This window comes from Ascidiella aspersa, chromosome 2, assembly GCF_963924565.1.
Source record: "Ascidiella aspersa chromosome 2, kaAscAspe10.2, whole genome shotgun sequence".
NCBI classification, from domain to species: Eukaryota; Metazoa; Chordata; class Ascidiacea; order Phlebobranchia; family Ascidiidae; genus Ascidiella; species Ascidiella aspersa.
This window is the reverse complement of record NC_139448.1, coordinates 27916537-27940137: the sequence shown is the minus strand read 5'-3', so window position 1 is coordinate 27940137 and position 23601 is coordinate 27916537. Positions and strand designations below refer to the sequence as shown.

Here is a 23601-nt window from a genome sequence, read left to right as displayed (position 1 = left end):
AACACCTCAACGTATTCAAAAAAAGTACCAACTGTTTCAGAAAATCTGTGATTTGAAAATCAGTAGTTAATCACAAGTAAATTGAAGAATATTCTACAGTTCCAAGTGCGAAGTCAATTTAAAAAATTTAAGTTCATTCAAGGGAAAAAGACAAAAATTGCTCACGCGTGTTTCATTACACTGAAATAAATAGGTTTTTATTGTTTTCAAAACCACTAAAGTCGTTGCATTTTTTTTCAATTTTTACAGTATTATGCAAAGTCACGGTTATGTAGTTGAGTTGACGAATGGCTGGATTTGTGTTGGCACATATAAAATCAAGTCAGACATTATTGAACGATTAGGTATTAACATTATAGTGCATAAGAGCCAGTCACTGGTATTGGCTTTGGAAATTTTACTGATGGACAATTTATGTTGTTAAGTTTGAAAGTAAGAAAACACAATACTGAAACAGTTTATCATCTAAAAATCAATCGCATAAAACATATGCGTTTGTTTGGCAGAAAACACGGATGTAATTTGTTATAAAATTAAAATACAAATTAAATTAAATTATTGTAGTACAAGCTGGAATTGTGCAAAAGGATGGCAAAAGTATTTTCCAGAGAGCAAAATCGTTATACTAAAATTTAACGCGATTTGCATCATTTCAACGAATACCAACTAATTGCATAATATAGTCATCCAATCAATTTTTTTTGACGCGCCGCAATACAAACGTTTTAACTTGCAAACCGTCGGTCTGGAAATTTGGTATAGTGGTTTAATTATTTTATGTTTTCTGTGCGCTTATATCAAAGCTAAGACTTGAGAAAACAATGTGACTTCGTAAACTTTGTTTTTTTGATTTATTGTTTGCTTAATTTGTAATTGGTAATTTTGAACTGTTTTGCAAATAGCAAATAATAGACTTGAACTGTTTTGCACATAAATTTAGACTTAGATTAGTTTGTTAAAATCGTTTACAGAACTGCAAAATAAATTGGACTGCAAAAATATTGGCAATTATGCTTCCATAAAAGCGTTTTTCTGCAGCAAATGCTTTACTTTTTTGTAAAAGCTATAAGTAAGCTAGAGGTATAAAAAAACAATTTTTTAATTGTCGTGCGTTTCACAGCATCCTTTAAAATACGAACAACTTTAACTATTCAACAGGACTACTGAAAATTTGTTTATTGAATATTATGTACCGGTAGATAAATAAGGTGGACTGCTGTTACGATTTTACAAAACGAAACAAGCAAAAATGTGATTATGTAATAATCATTACGAGTACCAATTATTTTCCGCATGAAATAAGATACAATTACACACGGGTAATAAGACCACAAATGTTTTGTGTAGGTCATAGGGCGCAGCATATTCAGGAATGGATGTTTTCGGTTTCAGCTGGGCCGAATTTTCGCTTACACAGGTTGTTATCGCTCTTGTAGCGTTTCTGTTGTCGTACCAATGGTACAAGAGACCCCGTGGATTCCCACCCGGTCCGAGGGGAATTCCCTTTCTCGGAGTACTTCATCGAATGGGCAGATTTCCGGAACGGCGCTTTCGAGAATGGAGTGAGAAATACGGCCCAATATTTTCGGTCAGAATGGGGCGAAACGACTGGGTGGTTCTCAATGATTACGAAACTATTGTCGAGGTAATTTGGGTTGAATATATATTAGTAGTAAACTTTCTACATTACACGTAAAAGGTTTCACGTAAAAACACCAGTGTAAATTTGTACGTTCAACAGGGTTTGGTGAAGCAAAAGGATAAATTTTCAGGACGACCAAGATTTCCGCTCTTTGAAAAAATCACCGATTCGCACGGTCTCGTTTTTTCAGATTACAACTCTTCTTGGAAAACCCAAAGGAGGTTTGGAATAACAACCTTACGCCGGTAAGCCAACTTAAAATTGATCTGTAAATTGCACATTTCGTCAACGATAAACTGGAATTCTGTTCCTTCAACGATAAACTGGAATTGTGTTTACAGTATACCTAAAACAGCACCTGGTTTTAATTAAGGGAAAGTTTCTTTATTTGTTAATACCTCGGGTAAGGTGTTTTATAGCCTGCTAACCACATGTACAAAATTGTGCACAATTAGACAAGCACTTTTAGGCCTGTCCATATTACGAAAATTCATGTGTTCATATTTTTTCAATGTATGGCGCACACGTGAACAGCGGCATCACTAACCCGAAAGGTAATGAACAATCTATGGCTGCTGGTAAAGTTAATAATATGTCAACTAATTACTTAAAAAAAGCTACAACAAGAATTTATGTAACTTAGAACTAGAAAGCACTATTACTGAAATTCATATTAATCCAAACATAATTTGTTTTGTTTTGTTGTTCTGTGTGGATTTATTTAACAATTCGTCATGTGAAGTAATAGTACGGTAGGCCTAGGCTACGAATGATACATGACATTCAAAGGGTTGGCGCGGCGCCAAGCGGTTGTTAAAAAATGAGCGCTAACAGTCACATTGTAGGAATTACTGGCTGTCAATACAGTATTCAGTAGAGTATAGCCTATTCTTGTTTTAGGTTTGGATTCGGTAGAAAGATTATGGAAGAACAAGTTATAGAAGAAGGAGACAATTTGTGCGAACAATTAAAAAAACAAAACGGAAAGCCATTCAACATACTGGTAAATAACACTTTATGTTTCAAAAACATAAACAGTGTCACAATGGTCTAGCTAGCCCAGGGGTTCTTAAACTGGGGTCCATGGACCCCTTGGGGGTTCGTGAACTAGTTTTAGGGGGTCCATAAAAGCCTAATTAAAATATTGGTCTACATTTAAGGACCGGAATCAGCAGATCTATGAAGTCTATTTGTCTTGTGACGTAAATTTATGACGTAATTTTTGAATTATTTTTGGCCCACCGTGGTCCATGAGAAGCAAAAAAAATGTTTAGGGGTCCGCGGTAAAAAAAGTTTAAGAACCCCTGAGCTAGACGAATTGTTTTAAGCTTTAAGGAGTATGAAGGGTACGTGGTCTTTGGCTTAACCAAGATGTGTATCGTGTTCAAAAATATGGTAATACAGGTTCCTTAAAAACTTATTTAAGTTTAAAGTATATTTCGACAATATAATATAAAAGAAAAAGTGGCGTGATATGTTTTGTCAACACGTTAGCCATGTCAGGAAAATGTTTATCATCCAGTGATTCGGGTAGTTCTAGGAAAAATTAGGTTTGTCTCACGGTGTGCAAAATTATAAATCGCTGTTAAATATTATATGACCCTTAATTCAATGAAAATTGACAAGAATACATTTAAGGTGAGAAACTATTCGATTTGAAACGAATTACCTTATTTTGGTTAAGTACACGTTTATCGCGAGTTGTAAATGTTATAATTCTCATAGCGTTGGATAATTAAGAGTTCCTAATTTATGTGTCCGGGTAGCCTAATCTGTATGTCTTGACCTCAACCAATTTGCCTTGCTTTAATTGTATGAAAACACATTGTGTGTAATCTAATTTGTGCACAGTAAAAAAACAACAACAAAAAACATGATTGTTATTTTACAAAATATGCCTTTGAAGTATTGGACTTTGCCTGCTGCTGTTAGCTTTAAAATTCACGTAGTTATAGGTTCATTTATCCCTTTGGTTAAACTTGATGTTGTGATGCAATGCCGGAATAAGTATAAGTTCCCGCTAATAGTGGTTTTCAACCTATTGAAATGACCGGTGAAAAATCTGTAAGCAGATCAGTGTGTCCCAGTGCTTCAACTTTTTCAGGTTTGGTCACCCCTAGCCACTATCTCCAGATTTCATTCACCCCTGTCTCATGATATGATAAAACTATCTCGTCTATAAAGGCCTATAACAACACAAAAACACCCTAAATATCCGCCCTGCTCGCAAGCTATTATCCTTTTCTGACCGTTCACCCTTATTCACCCCTGCAGAAATTTTATTCACCCTGGGGTAAACCATTCATCTGATTAAGAAACACTGGTGAGTCCAACAAATGTACGCGTGTCATTTGCACGTCTCACTCGTGTCAAACAAATGTACGCGGATTACACCGCTGGACAAACTAATGCGTATCGATTAGCTTCGGCGCACCTGAAGTACAAGTCATAGTCTTCAGCTTTGTATTAACCAGTACATTAGGGCTGCGTTCAACTAACGAATATTTTTTTATTTAGGTAACAAGTAATTCAAGTAAATGTTGGGAACGACAATTAGGCTTAAAAACATCGATATTATTAAAACGTACACATATACAATCATAACCAATGAGCAAATATTTATTTCTTTTTAAAGTAACTTTGTGCAAACAGATTCTGTCAATCAAAATGAAGACCTGAGCTTAGATGTGAGCAATTCAGCTGCACTGAAGCATTAAAATTATAGGACCTCAATTTAAACTAATCCAAAAAATTATCGAAATAAAAACATTCATTCTGATATTTAAAATGTTACGTGGCTAAGCTGTCTCCCACTAAATAAACGCTTAAATTTCACGCTGACAAAAAGCCTTAATGTCATGCTAACTTTCAAATAACGCACAACTTAAATTTGCACTGGTAGTGCAATATTGCATTGAAGTTCCAAAAGTTATTATCGCCAAAATACATATATTGAAGATTTAGAAAATAGTAAATTAACATTTAAAGGTAACTAGATTTTCAACCTTGAAATATTGTCTTATGTACTTTTTAGTTTTACAGGTTTTAAATAATAGACCTTCTAATGCAATAAAAAATATTGACAAACTAACTGTGTCCCGTAGGGCATATAGCCCCTAAAACTGTATTATTTTTAAATGACAATTTAACAAATATGTATGTTATGTTTACAAAATGTTTTACCTCATTTTGTTTAACTTGGATTAACACGAACAGTTGTCGTGCATCCTTTAAAATACGGACAACTCAAACTATTCAAGAGCACTTTTTTGGTGTATTTTATAAAAAAGACGTCGCGTAAAGTAACTCACGCCCTCGCGATTTGAGGTTGCTTTATGATGTCCTTCCTGATTTTTATTCATGCCCCCCCCCAAACAAAATCCCTGATACACCCCTGGCCGTAGGCCACGTGTTTTTAATCTAAGGGCCGCGAACTATACTCGTCCCTGGCGTAACTTACAAAATACTATACTATTATTTTCTTTTCGTAGAAAAATTGTTTTAAAATATTTTTTTGTGGATGAATTGTTTTAAAACTATTTTTTGTGGATACGTTTTTATATTCAACACCTTTCAGAGTCAACTGAAAAACGCTGTGTCCAACAACACAAGCAGTGTTGTCTTCGGACAACGTTACGAGTACAGCGACAAGGAATTTGACAAAGCGGTTAAAAATTCGGATTTTGGGTACAACAAGTTATCGTTTAATTTATTTCTGTGAAAACTATGTTGTGAAAACATGTCAAAAAATGATAAAATTTTTCTTTAATAAAGGTTTAGCGATCCCAAACAGAGTCGAATAACTAGATTAATAACGTTTGAACCGGCTTTGATGAAGATTCCTCTGTTTTATTCAGCAGTAAACAGATTTGTGTCAGATTTGCATTCCGTAGAAGGTAACTATAGTTGCAAGCTTAATTTGTTTGCTTACCGAAACGCTTTACTTCGGATAAATGCTATATATATAGAGACCATACGTTTCAATACTGACAAACCTGCTGCATAAGCAATTCAAATGCCTTTATAAATTTGACTATAGTCCAACAAAGTATCAAGTTTTGTTAGTCTACCAATTACAATAATTAAAAAAAATGAACTACCATTTGTAGTGATGATTTTCTTACCTTTTAGAGGTCCTAAAAAAAATTATTGCCCAACACAAGGCTACATTTGATCCAAACAATTTGAGGGATTTCATTGATGCTTTCATTGAGAAAATGGGTGAAAAAGGAGATGAACAGTTTACGGTAAACACAGCATAAAAGTTCAAATTTCCGTTGACCCACGATGAGTTGGTTGTTATATACATTTTATGTGGTTAAACAAAAAAAGTTTATAATCGAAACAATTTGCTTTAACCTTAAATTCTTAATCTTATGTAGTAGGATATATGACAAACAATGTCTAACAGGACAAGCAAGTGCTGCATTTTGTTCGGGAACTTTTTGTTGCTGGAACAGTTGCATCATCAAGTGTGCTAGGTTGGGCGATTTTAGTCTTGTTGCATTATCCGGAAACTCAAACAACAATATTTAAAGAAATCGCAAGGGTTATTGGTGCGTTGCTTATGTATTATAAATCTTTGCATTATATCATGTTTTTAAGTGTGCCGTGTCTGTTCATTTTAAGTTACAAAATACTGAAGACAAGTGCACTGTTTTTTGAGATTGAGTTAAATAACACAAATACGCCTATAAACCAAGATTGCTAAAAGCAAAATAAAATAGTCATCATAATATAAACATTTTAACTGCTTTATTTTTGTGTATTGTGCCTTGCCAACCTATTGCTTGCCGTTTTCTCATCAACTTTATCGTTACTGCACATTACTTAATTTTACCCCTATTTTTTGCAGGATTATACAGAAATGGTACGATGGCTGACAAACAAAATATGCCTTACACTTCTGCTTTCATCGAAGAGCTTTATCGATTTCGTACATTGGCCCCTTTAAACATTCTTCACAAAACAAACGAGGACACGACTATTAATGGATACTTTATTCCTAAAAATACTAGGGTAAGCAATAAGCATCATCAATATCAAACGTACGTCTTTGTTTCTGAAATGCAAGACTTGTAAGGTTTCTCGTTGATAATGTTGTTTAAACGCAATCACCCGTGTCCTTCAAATATTCAACTTGATGCAAAATATGTCTGTAATGTTTACCCTTATTGCACTTTATTAATATTATATAAGTATCGATTGGATAGCCTGATAAAAATCTTCTGATTTAAATGGTTAAAATATAAAGGGCTTAAATTTTCAATTTGCAATGCTGTACAGTTGCACTAGCATATTACCTTAATGGCTACTGTGAGAAATTATATTACACCTAAAGCTAATTAAAAATAATATATTAAAGTGAATTTATACGCGCTAATGCTTTCACAGATATCTACCAACCTATGGGCGGTGCACAACAATCCAAAGGTTTTTGATGAACCCGGAAAATTCAACCCAGGACGCCATTTAGACGAAAAGGGTCATTTCGTCAAATCGAAACAAGTGATTCCATTTTCGGTTGGACCGCGCCACTGTATCGCAGAGCAACTTGCGCGGATGGAAATCTTTATTTTTCTAGTTTCTATCGTCCAGAAGTTTGATTTTCAGCCCGATCCTAACAGTGACTGTTTGCCGGAAATTGTTGACGGAGTTGTTGGTAATTTGTTTCTCCCGTTGCCTTATTTGGTTGTGGCAAAAGAAAGATAAACATTTCGTTGGTGAACAACTGCTGTAAAATATACTAAAATAAGCAAAGTGTATGTAAATATTTATGCTTGTAAAATCCTTAAATAAATATTATACAATACCGTAAAACTCTCCAACTTAGAATTATATTTGCACAATGTAGCGTTTTGAAAGTTTTCATAAAAATCGTATATTTTAAAGGAGCATTTCAGAAAAATAATTGGTACAAGTTCGGCCCATAGTGTTAACATGGCCTTTGCCTTACGGGGAGATTGCAAAAAAATACGTAAACTGCTTAGCGAGACGAGGTAAATTTGTTGAATTCACAATAAGAATAGCGTAAATATTTTGAGTCATTAAAAGAAAAAGGAAGGTTTGGCGTTTCCTAAATTTTAGGTCATAATAATCTGCAAAAGTATACGTTACGTAAACACATTACAGGTTGCTGTAAATGGATTTTATTACCCCATTTAAATTGAGGGTACTCCTGTAACGTCTTAAACAACATTAAATAATATCAGTCACACGGCGATGGTTTAAAAAGCAAATTGCAATAGCGATTTATCACTTTCAAGGGGGTCGAGGGTGTTCGCAACATTGAACCAAGCTTTTTGATGGACATAAACCATGCAGTTGTTTACTAGTTCGCTTAAGCAAACTTATACGGGAACTGCATAACATAGTTTCAAATACTACTTTAAAATTCCCCTTAGCATTTTGTTTAACCAAGCAAAATATCGCGTTTGATTCTAGAAAATTATTTTCCATGTAGCCACATGTAACTTTGTCACAATCACATTTCTTATAATTGTAAACTATATCACGCGGCTTCAGCTATTTCCACAGGGAATGTACAACAGCTGTGAAAGTTAACAGGACACATCATATTGTTTTACCAGGCAAAATGAGTAGTGTTCGCAAAATATTGCTTCATTGCAATAATAACCGAGAAAAATGTCAGGCATAAATGAATTTTTTAATGAATTAAAAAGTAACGAAGTGGGAAATATACTGACCTTGTCAAAGACGTAATGCCCAACGTTTTCATTATTTCAAACATTAAAGGCACATATTATCTCATGGGATATTCCTTAGATTTAATCATATGTGGTGGTAAACCATGTTTTGAATACGCTACCGGCCACATGCCGAGCGATGTATATCGCTTTGTGTCGCATTCCGCAATATTTAACCTTCACGTTTTCTTTGCGGCAAAATCGTAGAAACGGGAAATTGCATAATTTTAAACTACCGTGAAGTGGAGAAAAAAGCCATTCGATTATCATATCAAAAAAATGTATTTGGTGTACAATATCTCAAAATACATGTATTATTATAACCTTTAAAATAAAAGCAGTTGATTGACGTGGTCGGTTGAAAATTAAGCATATACGGAATTACACTAGACAGAAGGTGTTTTACAAACGCACAATTTGTTTGTGGGAAACTTGTTACACATTATGTAATGTCTTTGGAATTTCAAACTCCACTGGAGGTACTCTTTTTTGCGAGTTTGTCTATGTGCAAAATAATCCTCTGATAAAAACATTTTGGTGCTCTAACAATAGACCCAAGATTACTGACTGACAGTTTTTAGAATTTGCATTGGTCTGGTATTGACCAAGCACGTTACCAAATTGAAACTGACTGGTATATTAATCTATCCATAATCATTTTTGAGGTCGTTGTTTTACAAAACAACTGTGTATCTTATTTCTCGTTTAAATTTTTACCCCTGAACAGTACGAAACGTCGGTTTAACTTAAAAACCTATCTTACACAACAATATATTTTAACGGATTATTATGGCTGACAAAGAAATATTTTTGGGGATTTAGTGCACTGCGTTGCCTCGATTAGCTTAATAGAATCATTCTCTTGCAATAATTAGATTTCAAGCTGTAATATACTGCTGAAAAAAGCTATCTAGCTCTATCCACCAATTTGTTTTTCTCCACAAATAACCCTTTATTTGTGAATTAAAACGTTTTTACCCGCTTTCGAGTATAGCCCTAATTTTCTGTCATTGTATCAATTGTTTTGCAAAATAATTAAAGCTTATAGTCCAGCGCTTCTCAACTGGTGCGCCATGGAAGGCTGCCAGGTGCGCCGCGAGCAAAATAAAAAATAATTTAATATATATAAAACATGATTTTACTTTCCTATTAGGCTTAGCCTATTGATTCCACAGTACTTTCAAGTGGAAAACAGAATAAGACCTATAAAGCAACAATATATGACCTACAAAGCAATAATCAGCAGCGACCTAATAACGCCTATTACCACGACAGACTAAAATATAAAATAGTCTAGATAAGACCTATACATGTCGAAATAAGTCCAAAATTAATCGGAATATGACTAAACTGGACAAAATAAGACCTAGACTGTGGGAAAGGGTATGGGATGATTGGGGACACCTGTCTGGCATTTTGGGCGCCGCTGTTTTGGCCCTGGATTGTTTGCCCCTGTTTGGGCTAATGGGCGGGTAGTTTGTAGTGTTAGCAATTGGGTGAGGTTTGAAAATATTTGGGGAGTTAGTGATAGTTATGGCTGGGGTTTGGGGTTATATAAAAAGTTGTATAGGCCTTATTTTGGCCATTTAGGTCTGATTCCGATTTAGTCATTATTGCGACTATTAGGTATTAGTCCTATTTTCGCCTTATTCCTAACAGTCTTTTGTTCCGAAGTTGATATTGTTTTTATTTTGGTCTCAAGGGTGAAGTCCCTTTAAAGATATGCATCTATAAAGCCTATATAACAAAAAATGCAAGCAATTTAAAAGAAATACAGGTAAACCTAAAAAAATTCGCGCTCACTTCGCTCGAAAGTGCGGCGCCAGTTTTTCAAATGTCTCTAGATGCGCCCCAAGTGAAGAGAAAACATACATACTCCCAAAATGTTATTCAGACGCACGGAAGTTAATAGGAGGACGTTTTATAGCGGTCTCATGCCTAATAAACTTTTCCACTGCATATTTAATTATATACACTTAAAGCTTCAGCGATAGTGATGTATTGTTGACAAAAACAATACACACACATTTTATTTTGAGATTTTTGATTCTTTACATTGCCACAGACAATCTAAAAACCGATAGAAAAAAATGTTAGTGATAATAAAATTTTTAAGTTCCAAAAGTTTACGGCAGATAAATTAACTTGATTTTATTTTTATTATTTATATTACAGCAGAAAACAAAAAAGTCACTTTCGACAGGGTACTATTACTTTTCAAACATAAGCATTCGTAATATTTTTGTTTTTTACATACAAGAGGAATGCTTCACCTACTATTCTTCGTTTCCATCTAGATATTTCTCATTGAGATCTGAAACAAACACTTGTTTAACAAACTTTGAATTGCAGACAAGGTAAAGCGTGACATTGTTATTTGAGTAACATATTTGTAAATTCAATATAAAAAAAACAGAGAATACCAAAGTCATCATTTTCGGCGAAATCTTCCATTATTTCAGGAATCAGTTATTGGCTTAAAAAGTAAAAAAGGATGTTAAAAATAGGCCTAATATTGGTGCCACGCCATAATACAGCTGGTTAAGAACATTGATTGGCGAAATAAGTTGGTCAAATCAGGATTGTAGTGCAAACATGCAAGGCTTAAGTCTGTCCTGCGGTAAAATTGCAGTGAGATTTAACACAAAAACTAAATAATACATTTGTAGAGTTTCAATAAAACTAAATCTTACAACAGTATACAAAGCAGTTTCCCTTACTCGGAGCGGCGTCGATAATAATGGCGTCAGTAATAAACACGACGACGAGAGGATGGCGAGACATCGGTTTCCACCAAAAGTAAAACGGCACACAAGAGAGACAAAAGAGTCAACTTGTTCATGGTAGCTGATTTAGTTCCTAAAAAACAGGCAAGACACAGGATATCGCTCCTTATAAAAAAGTATCAAATGCAACTTAATGACTATAGAATTAAATAGAGGACTAGAACGTAGGCTAATCATTTTAAGTAACTTTAAATAATGTCAAACTAACTCTAACGAAATACCTTTTTTTATCAATCAGTAGCACTTTGCCGGGTTATTATTGTAAGACGGCTATCGATGGACTTATACTCTGTTTAAATACTATTTTGGAAGCTGGCAATTTTCAATTCACTTAGATTCGTTATAGTGGGAACGGAAACAGGTCGTGCTGCTAAGCAATCAAATGTTTCGCTGTAAAAGAAACAATTTTGGTGCATTTGCCCGATTCTATGGTGATCCCAACGCCATCAACAGTTGGGAAAATGTCGCCCCATGCACTTAAACTGCCATACGAACTGCAATCACATATTTCCTGAGATAATGGTCAGTCAAGCGATGCCCATACGGCGCAGAACAAGTTTAACGACTCTATCCCACGCTACTAACAATTGTTTGGTTGGTGTGAATTTTGCAGATTTTACGAGGCGGCTCGCAAAATTCTGCATTGTGTTTTTTGTATGGCTTAGGCAGTTTTAAAGTTTGGCAACTTAGCGTATTTTTTATGTGTGCGCGATTGTTTTCCCTGGTTTTGTTATAAAACGAAGCGGTCATTTTTTTAAACATACAAACGTTAAATAAAGGGCGTTTTTAAACTACACATTATATTAGATAATAATATTTTTATACTAACGATGCAATTTATCCAGCCTTAACTTTTTTCTCCACTTTACTGTGACCACTCCATATCCTAACGCCTAAACGTGACTCCTTCGAAATAGAAACTTCAGACAAATTTATCTGGTCAAAGCGCAAATCAATAACATTTTCACATCATTCTAATGTACCCTTTGGATAATTGTAAACAACACATATCAACCAAATAATTTAACAATTACACCGTATATGTTTTTTTTTTTTTTTTTTTTATCACCTGTTTGCTACGTCATGTTTTGACTCGTATCAAATAAAGGCACTTAAATATTTATAGTATATATAAATGCATGTGACCACTGATTAACTTTCGCAGACAAGTGCTACTTTGTGGTTCTAAAGTTTACCTTATTTACCATCAGGGCGCAACACGACAGGGTGGTGAATGTTGGGAGTAATTTCCCTAAACTTGCTTCTTTGGTGTGCTGCCTTAATATACCACTTGATTAAGATTTTGGGTAGGGGCGGGAATAAAGAAAAACCACAATGCCCAACTCGGCTATCATTTCAACTTTTTTGGCAAAGAGTATACTGGAGCAGGGTGTTCCGGTGTTTTCTTTACTTCTACTATGGCTACCTGCATTTTTCGCTAACCTATTTAAATATCCCTGCATCAGTTTTATCAGCACGAAAATATATACCGTCATATATTTTTCGATTTATGTTTACCTTACATCGTCCAATATAAACCACATTTATAACGTTCGTTATATGCGCAGAACGCTATATGAGGCTAAATTCTTGTAGCGAAACGCGGCTCCTATTTCAGCCTCTTAAACAACAACACACAGTTTGAATTTGAAACTTGTTGTTGAACTGAAGAAAGAATCAAAGAAGCTGGCACAATACGGGAAGGAGACGGTTTCAACAAACTATTTGGGGAACCGGGGAATGTGAAGCAAACAGCGTCAGTACATAACATTTCAAACGCCTAAATAAAACAAGCAATTTAACAAACAATGCTTCATTATGACGTCACACGCATACACTTACCAAGAGTTAAGGCAAATGCAGTCAACAAAGAGCAAATTTACACTCTTTTAAAGTTCACAAGAAAAGGCACTGCAAAACAAGAGCAGCGTAAATACTACATAAAGGATGTTATTATATACACAAGGCAAATAATGCTGGGCGAACTGACTACTTGTGTCATCGTAGAAACATTAGCAAAGGTTACATTTACATAATATAGACATATTACCAGGGCTGCAAACTCATATTATTCACAACGCAACTCACCAAGAATAATCTTTCGAGTGATAAATTCGTCCTGCTACACAAAAAACAGCAATACAAACTTGCGCCACGACAGTCAGGCGAAAATGAAAGACCACATGTATCAAAAAGTTAGTTCACAACGGTACAGCATCAATGTCTCATAGAAATCGGTAATTACTGGCAAATACGATGTAACAACATTGTTTAGGAATCCAAGTAAACTTGTTTAAAAAAAACAAAAAATCATGATCTTTCTTTTGCGACCACTGAATATGGATGTGGAACAAAAACCCGACTGCCAACCCCATCTACAATTTCCGGGAGCTGCTCAATGGCTGGGTCGGGATAAAAATCAAATTTCTGGACGAGAGAAACGATAAAAATAAAGATTTCCATCCGGGCAAGTTGCTCTCCGAGACAGTGACGTGGCCCCAACGAGAAGGGAATGACCTGTTTCGATTTGACGAACTGTCCATTTTCGTTCAGATAACGACCTGGATTGAACATGTCAGGTTCGGGAAATACACTGGGATCGTTATGTACGGCCCAAATGTTCGGGACAATCTGCGAGGAAAAAAGAAGTAAAGATAGACAAACGATGCCTATATGGGGCCAAATTAAATTTACTAAAGTTATGCCCCAAACAGAAAACCTGGATCCTGCAATTTTATCTGTAGAAATTTGTTAAATACAGTTCGCGAGCGTAAGCTACATCAACGATTTACGAAGATTTGCTAAAGGGCTTCTAATTTTTTTTTTTGAAAACTTACCCAACTATAGGCAGGATATAGGCTATAAAAACAGACCACGGAAAGACTTGACGCGCAAGTTTGACTTTAACAAACAAATTGCATTTGTATATTTACATTTACCTAAATCCCTATATTTACGCAATAGTTTATATATTCTTAGCAAATTTTCAGACTGCTGTGTCCGCACACACTTGTGAAAAAAGATTATAAGTGGGCCTGTGTGTAGAAAACCACCGTACATTGTAGCTTGCAAAAGTGGTTTATACTGCAAGTGTAAAGTGAAACGATTTTTTCAAGTTATCGAATATCCATTATAGATGTCGTCATTAAATCATGTTTTACCCTAATATAGGTCTGTAGCTGAGACGATATCTAACAACGTAATGTTTTTTTGAAAATGCCGAAGCGTATCCTTTTTCAGCAAGGGCTGAAAGTAAGCCGAAATGGTCCGGAACGGCGTTTCGGTAAAGTAAGTATTGTCAGGTCGCCTTACCGGGCAACAAATATAGGCACTTTTATACTATAGTTCAAGTGTCTCAAACTTAAATTGCTCTGAGGGCCAAATGAGGACGTGTAAAATGCCCACGGGCCGCAATTCACAATAAAATTTCAACCATTAAGAACCCATAATAAGAACACAATAAAATATAAACAAATGTAGGCTGATTTTAGGCTATAGTTATTTGTTCTCGTTACTTTACTGGCAGAGTTTTTCAAGGACAAGGACCTCGATATTGGGCTTCAAATTGTCAGCAGAAACAAATCTTAGAGTTGCTTACAGATGTAGACTGCCTAATATTTGCAAAGAAACTTCTTTGTTTGCAAAATGCTGGTTTCAGTTGTTTAACTTTTTATTTTCTTACTTTGCCCTGGTAAGCATCTTATTTATCGCGGTGCATTGTTTCGAAGTGCAACCCCTTGTTATGCTTCTTCATAACAGCTATTTTCTGCCGGCAAAGAAGGCAATAACTAGTATCTCTGACCGCGGTGACAAAATATAACTCTTCCCACTTATCTTGAAAAACGTTTCTTTCGTCTGTGATTTTTCTCATTTTTGAAGCAAAAGACGTAATTTAGCGTAGCTTTTTGAAGTACAGCAATTTGTTCAATACTATAGTAGCCTATAGGCTAGCCTACAACTCGACAAATCAATTTATACATTATGAGCAGGGCTGCCACTCTGATTTTCAATTTATCCCAAGGTTTCATGTCTAAAAATCCCAAGAATTGAAAAAAAATCCCAAGATTAAAAAAGTTGACTGTGGCGGACTTTGTGGTGTGCATCCATGTGTATTGAAGCTCTAACACAGGTTTTGGCAACCTTTTTTCTAGTCGCGGGCCAATACCAAACTGATAAAGGTCTCTGCGGGCCGCAAACAAAGTTAACGAAGAAGCGTGATATTAAAATGTTAGAACAACTGTGAATCAGGCGGGCCTCAATTTTTTGCACTTGAGGACGTGTTTGATTACATTCAAGGAGGCAGTAAATTGTTTTTCCGAGTTCACACCTCGTCATCATACTACTAATGAAAAGTGTAATAAACCTACTTCGAAGAAACTCAATACCTCTAGCGAAGCGAGCTTGACCTCTAGCAAAGCAAGCTTGATTTTTTTTTTAGATATACCGGTATTTTTCATAAATTTCTTGTAAGTTTTTTATTACATTGCCAAAAATACTAAAATGTTGATATTTTAGAATCCGTTTTTCGTTTGTCCGCAACGCAATTGCCAGCCTTCCACGTCGCAACGATAAAGAAGCGCTGTGTTCTATAGTTTAAAAGACAGCATCAAAGCATAAACAAACCGAATGCACAAAGATCATTCGCGCGAAGCGCGACACTTTTTTGCACTAACGTATAGTTAAAATAGTCAAAAAGTAAAATTGACTCGTGTCTAGTTTGTCAAATAGACGGCGGGACGGATGAATTACATTTGCGGGCCGGATCCGGCGGTAGGTTGCCGACCCCTTCTCTAATAGCTCTCATTATTATCGTCGATTGGGTCTGTTGCATTAACGCCGTCGCACAAGCTAGTAAATGAACAGTTTCGTCTAACAAGCAAGTAATAGCATTGTTACGTCACATAAGAAATGTATGCGTACGCCAACAAGCCAGGCAAATAGCTACTTCCTTATTTATATTAGGACATTAGTCCTTAACTACAAGCAAAAAAATATTTGTAATTTCAACCTGCTAATGAATTAAAATTCCCAAGATATGGAACAGATATCCCCAGATCCCAAGGTCTAGGCTGAAATCCCAAGATCTTGGGAAAAATCCCGAGGAGTGGCAGCCCTGATTATGAGATGACCAAATCAGCGTTATTGTGACAACTGTACAGAGTTGAATAGGCAATGTGACGTAATAGTAGATCTTTTACCGCATAAGTAGTAGCGTTTGAAAGTAATACGACAGTGGAGTTTGATGAGTAGTTCCCGCACAAAATGTTCTCGCGGGCCGCATGCGCCTGCTTGTTATAGACACGTGTAAACAGAGCCAAACTTCAAACGTCTACAAATAAATTCACCCTTGTATTTCGCGGAATGAAGTATCCGTTGAGATTGGCATCTTCAGTCGTTTTATGGTGAAGGGAAAGCGGGGACATCGTCCGAAATCGAAAGACCTCTTCAATAAACGCGGAAGTATAAGGCATATTAGCCTTGTCAGACATTGTGGCACGTCGGTCAATTCCTAAAATGAAGTGAAGAACACTAATTGGGAAAAACAAGTTTAAACTTGGAAAATGAATTTACTATAATCGCATACCGATGACCGTTCTTATTTCCTCAAATAATCTGATTTGGGTTTCAGGATAGTGTAGAAAGACTAAAATTGCCCAGCGAATCGTATTAGTTGATGTTTCTGTTCCTGCCACGAAAAGGTCACGCACGCATTGCAGAAGTTGCTTGTCCTGTTAAAATAAATCGCACTTTTACTTACTTGTGGTGTAAGCATTGACAGACATAATTAGCCGTCGGTGTAAAACCACAAATAGGAATGTTCTTTTAAAAGTACTGATTAATTTACACGGAATTAATTTTTCGGCACAAGATGGCACGAAACTGGATAAAATAAGCGTTTCGCTGTGTTAAGTTAGTACTCTGACCAGTGTTGCAAACAAGCCATTTTAAAATGACTTAAGTCCAAGTCAAGTCATTTGTAAAACAACTTAAGTCCAAGTCAAGTCTTTTTGAATAAATAACAAGTCAAGTCCCAGTCCAAGTCATCACTTTCGCAAGTCAAGTCCCTGCCAAGTCTTAATTAGAGCAGTTAACTTCAATGTCTTTGTCAAACAATAAAATGTTAAACTATATTTTTAAACTCGTTCGATTATGAACAATAACTGAACTAAAAAATAAGAAAAAACGCAACATATAGCAAGCAATTTGTTTTACGTTCAAAAATTTGGATAAATAGCTCAATTTTATAAAACAATACTTCAAGAAAACGCTTCATGTTAACCCAAGTCATTTGTCCAAATGACTTAGGCCAAGTCAAGTCATTTGTCTAAAAGACTTAAGTCAAATCAAGTCTTTTTTTCACAAATGACTTAAGTCAAGTCATTTCAAAACAGTGACTTAAGTGCACTTAAGTCAAGTCATTGACTTTAGTCGATCATTACAACACTGACTCCGACGCCTATACAACATCACTGCAATGGCCACAATATAAACATGTAAAAGAAAAAACATTAGTTAAAACAAATTAACCAACTATAGGTAAAAACCTCAACTCCTTATTTTTATAGTAGTCTTTACCGTGAAAAAATTATCTTCTTTTCCGTCCATATTTGCGATAAAGGCATCAATAAAATCTCTCAAACTGTTTGGATCAAAGCTAGTCTTATGTTTGGTTATTATCACTTTTAGAAAATCTAAAAAATAGAATGACTGTTTACTCAAAGTATTGCCATTTTCTTACATTCACAGTATTATACAGTGTACTAACACAGGGGTGTACAACCTATAGCGACGGGTTAAATATGTTTACCCTAATCGGACAGCAAGCCAAACATGTGAAACCGAAATAAACCACGAGTCAAAGGCATTTGTTATCTACCAGATTTGCCCTAAACGTCATTTTACAGATGTTTAGTTGCTTATTAATGAGGGTACTTAATTTTGGGGGAAAATGCTTTTTCACGTACGTTAAAAAATGTCAATGTACAGCACAAAAGATTTTAGACCATATACCGAAGCAATTTAAGTAAGCGGCAACAAATAAATAACAAAGTTTAGTGCTCGTATTCCCGGGATATTTGAATAAAAAAAAAAACTTTGACGAATACACTTAATATTCTGTCGCGGGTTAAAACTAAAGCGTGTCGCTGGCCACATACGTTCGCTCTTCGGGCAGCAGGTTGCATACCCCTTCTTTAACATAATAAAAGACTATTGTTTTTCAAACATTGTTAATATAAAGTTTGCGGAGAGTGATATTAATTTAGAAAAGAGTTTGTTACATGGTTATTTCTGCATGGAAACAATTTTCACCTTACTAACAATAAAATCTATTTAGTGAGCAATTTCGATAATGCTAAGACAAGAGGTTTTAATAATTTTTTTTTAGTTGTGTCCATGGACTGTCAACAAGTTGTGCCCCTTTGCTCATGTTTAGAAAAAATACGTCACGAAACGTCCGTTAAATTATAATAAGATCCAGAAACGTCTGTTTAACTTATAATATTGTTCAAATTCTATATTATTGTGCCCGTCTGAGTGACGACAACTCAATGAAATATAGTCGATTTATTTGACCCTTTATATAAATGAAAGTTTGCAGTTTTTTTATAAATACTGACCAAGCACAGCTTTTATGTCCGAGACAAATCTATCCCTTGATGAAAAAAATGGAGGTAGCTTCATCAAATTCGGTTCGAACAACATTAGTCTAATCATTCGAGCCTGGTTGGAGTCTATGAACCTTCGTTGTAATAAACATGTTTACAGGTTGATTTTTATTTCTTGTTTTTCGCTTTAGCTATTATACATAATCTAAAAAAATATACAATATCAGTTTTGCTCATGCATCTAATTTTCTTAACTTTTAAACGCAAAAACCTATTGTTATTTAAATTTAGTTTCAGTTTAACAATTTTTATAACAGTCTTTAGTATTGTTGGCATAAAACTTAAACACTTGCAAAGAGGGTTCGAAAATTTAACACCGACAAATAAATGTTATTCAAAATTAAAATACCCAAAATCCAACTTGTGGACTAATTCAGCAAATTCCTTGTCACTGTAATCGTACCGGTTTCCAAAGACGATACTACATATGTTGTTGGCTACAGCGTTTGTTAGGTCCTTCTAAAGAATTTATAATAATATTCAATTATAGCACAGTGAGGTTCTATAATTTTGAAATTTATCAAAAAAAAAAAAGCTTTCAATTTGAAGAAGAAATGTGTATTATAGCCCACACGACATATTCATGAACAGTTGGATTGTTACCAGTATGTTGAATGGCTGTTCATTTTGTTGTTGAATTTGCTTGCACAGATAGTGCACCTCTTCTGATACGCGCTCTTCCATACTCTTTTTACCAACACCAAACCTAAACCATTGTTAATATTATAAAAAAAAACAATTCTACTGTTAGGAACCAAAGATTTCCAAAAATTGGCAACTGAAAATTATTCATGCCGGGAAACTTTTGAGTGTAGATTACATGCGTCGAAGGCATTTATAGTACAAACAATACTATTTTTAACGATAATATACTCCTGAAATAATACACGTTGTATCCATTTATAAAACATCTCGTCAGATCGTGCAACATTTATTTACTTCAAGTAGAAACTATAATGTATAGTTTGAGGCAATCTGTTTTTAATTAGGATGCAGTATAATATCTTCAAAATACAGTGTTGTAAACAAGTCATTTTGAAATGACTTAAGTCCCAGTCAAGTCATTCGTACAATAATTGAAGTCCAAGTCAAGTCTTTTTAAATAAATAACAAGTCAAGTCCCAGTCAAGTCATAGTTAGAGCAAGTCAACTTCAAGTCCTGCCCTTGTCAAAAAAATGGCAAACTCCTCCGATAATTATAAGCAACTCAAGTAAAAAATAACATAAAAGCAACATATTACAAGCAAATTGTTTTATGTGCAAAGATTGGGATAAATAACACAATTTTATAAATAATTGCTTAATTAAAACAATTTATTTTAACCCAAGTCATTTGTCCAAATGACTTAAGTCAAGTCAAGTCATTTGACCAAAAGAAGTCAAGTCATTGACTTAAGTCATTACAACACTGTCAAAATAATAAACACACCTTATTCTTCTTCGTTAGACCTACGTGGTTACTTCAATTTTCGCATTTATTTATTACTTTAAACCAGTGGTCGAGACTTCTCCTATAGTCTCGGGTCAAAACTAAAATCCGAAAGACCTATAAAATGTAACTTAATTACCACGTTTTTGTTAAAACGAGTTATTTTAGCATTTTAATATAACAACTGTTAATAACAGCGCACCTAGGCCTTTCTGACAATCATTACAAACACGCGACGCGTGCAGCCCGAACAACTAAGGTTTGTTTGGATTAAAATTTGAGATAACACGGCGTCAACCACGATCAAAATGAAAGCAAACCGTTTCGAGCAGCAACTGACTGAGCGTTAACGCATATTCAAAAACCTATCAAAGAGCAAAAACTGACTAAAAGTAGTAAAACTGTACATTAATGCAGTGTTTCTTAACCTTTTTTACTTGGTGGCGCACGAATTTTTTGGTGCACCGGTATTTCTCATAAATTGCTTGCAATTTTGTGTTATATAGGCTTTATAGTTGCATATCTTTAAAGGAACTCTAGCCTTGAGACCAAAATAAGAACAACAGCAACTTCGGAATGAAAGTCAGTTAGGAATATGGCGAAGATAGGACTAATACCTAATATCCCCCCCTATAACTATCACTAACTCCCCTAATATTTTCGACCCTAACCCAATTGCTAACACCACCTACCCGCCCACAAGCCCAAACAGGGGCCAAAACAGCGGCGACCAAGAGTCGACAGCAAACGGCCAAAGCGCCCGCGGCGCACTGGTTGAGAAACGCTGCATTAATGTATAGCAAACGTTATTAACTACATCATTTGTGACGTAACAGTGCATGCCAATTGAAGGTGTGGCATGCCTGTGATCGACTGTTGTGGTGCTGCTCATCAATGTTAAAAAAACAAATAATTAGGAGGGGCATGGCCCCTGCATTCCCCCTGGCTGCGCCTACGGGGCTGTAGGAATGAAATAACTCACAAGGGTAGTTTAATGTACGTCTTTCACCGGGAGCTTTGAATAAACTAATATGGTTCTTAAATCCCATTTTCATGAATCTAAAACCTTTTTATTTATTTTTTTAGTTTTATTCATGGCTTTGCAACGCGTAATAAGTTTTTATAATCATAAAAAATACATATTTGAATTTTCGCTAAAACAATAGCAAAACAATACCAGATTGTAAAATATAGTCCAGAACGACACCGGTTAGTATCACGATTTACGACCAGCGTTTAAGGGTAGTCGTACACATTCGCGAGATATTTGTTTGTAATGGTCTACACATGGCAAACAGTAGAATTGGTGATTTGGAACCATATGAAATGTTGTGTACTTAACCTGAATTTATTTGTACTAAAACACGCATGGGTTTAAAGGCCTAGTTTGCGTTTGAAGGCGAACTTTCTGGTTAACATGCAATGGTCGCAGCTTTGTTAAATCAGTGTTTAGCACGATCGACTGATAAATATTAAAGTTATTAATTGACTTACCCTCGTAAGGTTGTGGTGCCAAACTTTCTTTGAGATTTCCAACAAGTATTGTAGTCCATAAATACTATTCCATGTCCTCCTGTGATTTGTTTAAACAACGGGTGTATCGGTCGTCCGGAAAACTTCTCTTTTTGCTTTACCAGAGCCTGTAAATATATACCATTGGCATGAAAATATAGGCTAAACATATTTTGAAAGTGCGGATCACATATTTTCAAAATAGTTAGTTTAAGTAAAATATGTTTTTAATGGTAATGCTATGTCCCAGGTTAAGTTATTTAAACTGTTGTTAAGTCACGATTAGTTTTTAATTTGAACTTATACCGACAATATTCCAATTGTGAATATTCATACTTTAAGTTAGGACATTTATAGTTTGAAATATTAGTTAAATCAGTGATTTATTTAGGTTTATGCAATAAAAAGTAAAAAATGAAAGGTAATTAAAATTGCTTAACTATAACTTCCTACAATTTAAATAAACTGCAGAAGTTGTTATTTGCCTATTAATGAGTTACTATACTAGCGGTACCTCGGAAATACTTTGGTAATCGTTAAGAACCACCCACTCGTTTCGACCGATTCTGGCCGACATTACGGGTCCGTATTTTTCGCTCCACTTTTGAAAGCGTCGTTCGGGAAATTTTCCTGTAAACGGAAGTACTCCGACGATGGGCAGACCTCTTGGGCCTGGTGGGAAATGTTGTGGTCGCCTGAACCATAGGTAGAACAAGAAAAATATCGCAAGAGGAATTCCATTTGAGGCCGAAATTTCGGGAAAATAAACGCCAAAAAATTCCATTGTATTTTTTTAAAGGGATCTAGTTTTAAAGTGAGGGTGTTTCAATAACACTTGTGTAAAGTAACATACTGAAGATGCCACTGTATGATCGAAAAAACATATTTAAAGTCTTATTTTTTGGGATAAGGTTTAACAGCAGGTTGTCAACAAAATGCCATTATACTATCGAACTTACTGTATTGTTCATTATGCCAAATTTATCTTTGATTAAGTATATTTTGTTTGGCAACAACTTTCTATTATTTTGTTGCATTTTACAATTAAAACTGATATTGGCATTAAATTTTAGCACGCTTGATAAAAGTGTCTTGATCTCGGTGTATTTGCTCTTGCAGTTTTAAAGCGTATATTGCTTTATTTAAAGTGACTACCAAAGGTTCTTTTTGGATTATGAAACACCAGATTTCAAAGATAATAGTTCTAATATTTCATGAAATATTTAGTATCTATATGAACCATAAACATCGCCTTGAATGGATGTGAGATCATAGTCTTTAGGGAAAACCAAAGATAAAGCACATGAAAATCTATAGAATGCGCAAATTTGCCTTTTTGAATTTTCAACCACGCGTTGACATGTAGAGCAAATATAAGTTTATGCTGACCCATTTTTCTTAACAATAGCAAGACAAAAATTCAATAAATACCATCAAACGTATATAAACTCACATCAAGGGTGGTCCTAGGGTAAGCGGTCATAAGGCATGGCCAAGCACACTATATTTCTGCCAACTAACTATTTCAATAATAAGAACCTTATTCCGCATTGACTCTATATTTTACAGTTGTTTAGCTTTGGCATTACATATAGACAACGTTAAGATAATAACTTCTTAGTAGAATCATTGCTAAATCTCTACAGCAGTGGTCGGCAACCGCCCGTCCGCGGACCGGTACCGGTTCGCGAGATGTTTGCTACCGGTCCGCAGCAGGGTTGTCAAATTAAAATTTTAATTTGAAGCAAGCGGGTTAATTTTGAGAATCATTAATGTCTTACTGCCTCGTGAATTAACTTTACTTGTTCAAGGTAAAATCTTATTCAAATAGGATTGTTCATCTTCTGCTTCGTATTAA

At 35.1% G+C, this 23601-nt stretch overlaps 2 protein-coding genes across 2 annotated transcripts; one reads left to right on the top strand and one right to left on the bottom strand.

Moving 5' to 3' along the window:
• The first annotated feature begins 1372 nt into the window (after positions 1 to 1372).
• On the top strand, positions 1373 to 7354 carry LOC146164659 (cytochrome P450 2J4-like). Its single transcript, XM_083380785.1, has 8 exons — positions 1373 to 1645; positions 1742 to 1887; positions 2543 to 2645; positions 5220 to 5309; positions 5776 to 5889; positions 6054 to 6198; positions 6498 to 6661; positions 7037 to 7354. Exons 1-8 carry the CDS (start codon positions 1373 to 1375, stop codon positions 7352 to 7354), a joined length of 1353 nt encoding a protein of 450 aa, XP_083236911.1.
• Positions 7355 to 12826: 5472 nt separating this feature from the next.
• Positions 12827 to 22963, bottom strand: LOC146164658 (cytochrome P450 2H1-like). Its single transcript, XM_083381695.1, has 9 exons — positions 22258 to 22963; positions 21726 to 21871; positions 19406 to 19508; positions 19152 to 19261; positions 18755 to 18876; positions 17712 to 17827; positions 16720 to 16864; positions 16481 to 16644; positions 12827 to 13766 (listed from the first exon to the last, which is right to left on the bottom strand). The coding sequence occupies exons 1-9, from the start codon at positions 22525 to 22527 to the stop codon at positions 13446 to 13448; spliced, it is 1497 nt and encodes a 498-aa protein (XP_083237821.1). The 5' UTR covers positions 22528 to 22963; the 3' UTR covers positions 12827 to 13445.
• Positions 22964 to 23601: the final 638 nt, after the last annotated feature.